Source organism: Sprattus sprattus, assembly GCF_963457725.1.
Source record: "Sprattus sprattus genome assembly, chromosome: 21".
In the NCBI taxonomy this organism is placed as follows: Eukaryota; Metazoa; Chordata; class Actinopteri; order Clupeiformes; family Clupeidae; genus Sprattus; species Sprattus sprattus.
In genome coordinates, this window is record NC_137919.1 from 17,792,849 (window position 1) to 17,797,510 (window position 4,662).

At 42.8% G+C, this 4,662-nt stretch overlaps 1 protein-coding gene across 1 annotated transcript; it reads right to left on the reverse strand.

Annotated features, from left to right (window-relative positions):
- Nucleotides 1-1,892: 1,892 nt before the first annotated feature.
- Nucleotides 1,893-3,764, reverse strand: LOC308382149 (zinc finger BED domain-containing protein 5-like; the record flags this gene model as incomplete). Its single annotated transcript, XM_080859835.1, has 1 exon — nt 1,893-3,764. The coding sequence occupies one exon, from the start codon at nt 3,762-3,764 to the stop codon at nt 1,893-1,895; it is 1,872 nt and encodes a 623-aa protein (XP_080715961.1).
- Nucleotides 3,765-4,662: the final 898 nt, after the last annotated feature.

Genomic DNA, 4,662 nt, shown 5'->3' on the forward strand with positions numbered 1-4,662 from the left:
TACCACATTCCCAGAACACTTAACCCATTGAGCATACCAGTACACTATGTGAGGGTAGTTATAGATCTAATATCAGACTACTATAGACTAGAGACTGTAATGTCAGACTACCTATACAAACACCACCACTTGTAAGCTGACAACTTTCCATCTTCGTCAGTGAGAAACCTACTATGTCCTACTGAAGCTTCCTTATGCTCATCAGGCCTCTCGCTGTTCCTCTCCCCCCATGTCCTCACTTCTCTTTGCTGCCACAGCACCCTCACTCACTTCTCTACCCTCAGATGAGGTGGAACAACTGACATCCTGACACATAAAAGAAAAAGAAAAAACTATCCTATTATTGTAAGCCATCACAGTGGAAGTCATTATTGTTTCATCCATTTTTATGTCAATTGTTTTATGCCACAACATCAGCTCAATATCCCAGTGTGTACTACATACAGACAAGCTATATCACATCTACTATAGATTTTTGTAGTAGTGATGTCCTATACCTTGGTCCTGATTTCATTGTGATTAGCTTTTTCACAGCATAAAAGCTGTACAAGCTTAAAATTTAACATCATAACATATTACTAGTTGGCTGTCGAATAATCTGCTGAATACCATTTCAATATGAGGTTTTCAATATTCAATGATGACCTTGCTATTGATTGTAGCTACTGTTGTTACCATAAGCTTACAGCTCAAAACAAATGAGGGATTTCAAATACTAGTAGAGATGAAGGTTTTTTTACTATACATGTTATTTATCTTAAACTGATCAGTTTAGTAAGTGATGAGGCTGAGTCAATAGCTGGCTATCAACCAACTCCAGACGAACTCCTCAGACTAACGTTACCTCAGTCAATGTAGATAGCTAGCAAGTAAGCTGGCAAACTGGTCATGGAAATTGAGATGACGATACAAATTGTAAGACATTTCTTCTGAAAACCAGAAAACACAGCCGATTACCCACGTCGTTTATTTGTGCAAATAATAGCCTCTCAACCACAGACGCGGGTGCTTCCTTCGTAGGTTGCTAAAGTCACGAATTGACCGCCATTTCCGCAAGTGAGGTAACGTGAAAATTAGCTTTACTGAACGTCCCTTAAAGACCAATTATTAAATGTTACTGCTCTGCTAATAAAAGTGTCATGGCTTTACAATCTATTCAAACATCACTGATCTAGCTATGACTTTTGTCTATGTATACGATGAGGCTGGTGCTATTTGTAAACCAACACTTCTCAGTTACTGCCATACGAAGACGTTACTGGCGAGTTAGCTAGTCAGAAATAAACAGGAGGATACTTATATTTCTATTTGAATACGTTTTTTTATTTCTGACTTCTCAAACAGGATCGTTACTGTCATACAAACGTGATTAGTCGTCGTCATTGGTGCACAAAAATACGGTATCATCCAGTGAGAACAGATGTAGACGTCTCTGATTTCTAGCCTTTACTCCAACAGACACTGTAATCCAGTGGTTCCCAAACTTTTTTTCAGGGGACCCCCTTTTGGACTTGAGACTGTTTTCGCGACCCCCCCGCCCCGCACGACAGCATTCCCCCCCCCCCCCCAACTTAGTGCATTAATGTTACTATGCATAATAATAATGTTCAAAATCATTATTATTATTATTATTGTCATTATTATTATCATTATTATTATGTAGTAGTAATCATCACCATTATTATTATTGTTATTTTTAATAATGTTCTTATTACTATGTAATATAAATCTTCAGAGACAGCCATGTAAATATGCAAATATAGCCTTTTGGCCTAAGTTTTATTATAAAACAATAAAAAAATAATTCAAGACAGTCAATGATAAACAGTAACAATTGGTCAGTAACAATATAACAAAACTAACCCAATCCCCACCCCAAAAAGTTTTTTTTTTCAGTGACTTGGGTGTGCTTGCCTTTCTGCACAAAGTTTTTGAAATCTTGGTGACAGCTTTGAGATTGCCACTCTCAGTTCACTTTCAATGCCCAACCTTGACCTGTATTTGTTCTTGATGGAGGCCACTCTAGAAAAGCCTACCTCGCAAAGGTAAGAAGTGGCAAAAGGGAGAAGTATGGACATAGCCTTTCCACCCAGCAACGGATAGTCTTTCTCCACTCCAACCCAAAAGGCAGGCAGTGACTTGGCCCTAAACTGCTGTTTTAATCCTATGTCTGAAGTGACATCAATGAACTGCTCCTGTTCAGCGACACTGAGGTGAGCAGGTGTCCTTCCACTGAAGGGGTCTGTTAGCCATTCGTAGTGTGCCACTGCATCGGTTGTTGGGAAGTATTTTTGAAAATGCAGTTGGAGGGCAGAGATGTGGGACTGAACGCATGTCAAAATGGAGTTCTGACAACCTGTAGTTTCCAGAAAGGCATGTAAGTTCTGAAACGAGTCTGTGTGTCCCTCCTCCAGTCTCTGCCCCCACAGTTCCAGTTTCTTCGAAAAGGACTGCATTTTAGCAGCAAGTTGAGGGATGTGGGTGCTGGGTCCTTGCATCTGGAGATTCAACTCGTTCAATTTCTGAAAAACATCGCTAAGATATGCAAGTGCCAACAGAAAGTGTTCGTCATTGTATCTAGTCGCAAGGGCATGGCCCTCCTCCTCGAAAAAAACGCGAATTTCCTCTCTCAACTCAAACACCCGGCTTAACACCTTCCCACGCGAAAGCCATCGCGCATCACTGTGGAACAGGACGGCCGTGTGCTTGGAGCCCATCTCTCCGCACAGCGCTGCGAAAAGTCTGGCTTTCACCGGGCGCGTCTTGATGTAATTGACCGTCGCAATTACGTCGGTCATGACAGCATTCAGGTCTGGACTCAGCTGTTTTGATGCAAGCGCTTCACGGTGAATCATACAGTGAGTCCATTGTACGTTGGGGGACGCACCTTTGATGAGCGCTTGCAATCCACTGCGCTTCCCAGCCATAGCCTGAGCCCCATCTGTGCACACTCCAACACAACACTCCCATTTCAAATTTGCCCCTCGTATGTAAGTGTCAATCATTCGGAAAAGTTCGTTAGCAGTGGCTCTTGTTTTCAGCTCTTTGCAGAAGAGAAGATCCTCTCTCATGTCCCCCGAATCGATGAAACGTATGTACGTGATCAATAAACAGTCCTTGTTGCTGTCAGTAGCTTCGTCTACCTGCAGCGCAAACCAAGTGCTAGCACGAACTCGGTCAGTCAGCTGTTCTTCAATGTCCTCAGCCATGTCGTGTATACGCCTGCTGACGGTGTTGTTTGACAGAGGAATTGATTTCAGGCCTAATTTGTTCACTGTTGCCTCGTCTCCCATGATTCTAACTATCTCAATCACGGCGGGCAGGATCACCTCCTCGCCATCTGTGTGAGGCTTCTTTGCCTGTGCTAACAGGTAGCTCATTTTATAGGAGGCGAACTGTGCATTGGCAGTTGTAGATGCTAATTTTGTGAAAGACCTACGCTGTGCCCGAACTTTTAAAAGCTCTTCTCTAAAAAAATCAATCGGCTTATTTTTATGTTCAGGGTGTGTTGTCTCCAAGTGGCGCTTTAGTTTGTTGGGTTTTAAACTTTCGACCGCTAGCACCTTCAGGCAGAGAAGGCACTGCGGCCGCTCCTCAGCTCCCACCATCACACTGGTAAACCCCAGTCCCACGAAAGCATCGTCAAACCTCCTTGTCTTGGCTAGGGTCGGTGTCCTCGATGATATGCCGGCAGGTGGCGTCGTTGCAGCAGCAGCAGCAGCAGCAGCCTTTCTTTTTGGACCGAGTGCGAGAAATTTCTCCATTGTGAAATCAACGAGAATAATGGTCGTCGCTGAGGAAAACTGAATCCGATTATCACACTGACGTTCGATGGCGGGACCAACCGACAAATATAGAATCAAAGGGTGGGGCTACAGGGGGTTCTTTTCAAAGGTGGATTTCTCTCTGCAAAGTGGCTGTGCATTAAAAGCCTATTCTGACGCCAGTATTTTAATATAATGTTTCATATAATTATATTATTCGTATATATAATTATTCGTATTTTTTTTTTTTTTTTATATGCAACTGGCCCATCTCTCCGTGACCCCCCTGACGGTGCTCCGCGACCCCCCGGGGGGTCGCGACCCCCAGTTTGGGAACCGCTAATCTTAGGCGATCTGTCAGTAGCGAGGTTAAATTAGCAAATACTTAAAAAAAGCCAATGACAGCATATCCCGTTTCCGGTTTCAAAATAAAAGTAAGAAGTTAATCTATCCATTAGCGGTGTATTTTTTCATATATTAATGTTGTAGTATTCACACCGTGTCTTTAAAAGTTACGGCCGTCGACGGCCGCTATGGGATTCTACAAGAAGGCCGTCCACGGCCGCTATGGGATCTAGAGGGTTAAACAGTGAGCGTAACCAATGGAACTACCTAACTGTAAACACCCTAGTTTAACAGCTTTTTTTCCTTAACAACCAAAAAACCGGGCCAAAGCACACGTCAGCAAATGCTAGCAGACAGTTTATCCCAATAACTTGTTGCTTGTTAAACAGAGCTTTGATTGAACGCTATGTAGGCTTCCACAGCCATACCTAATTAACAAAACTCCTTTAATTATACTAGATAACCCGGTGATTCTTCAGATCACCTGAATTCAACCCTAAATAAGCCACTGCTCATATATTTAATGCCCAATTCCTCACCTAACCGTCTATCA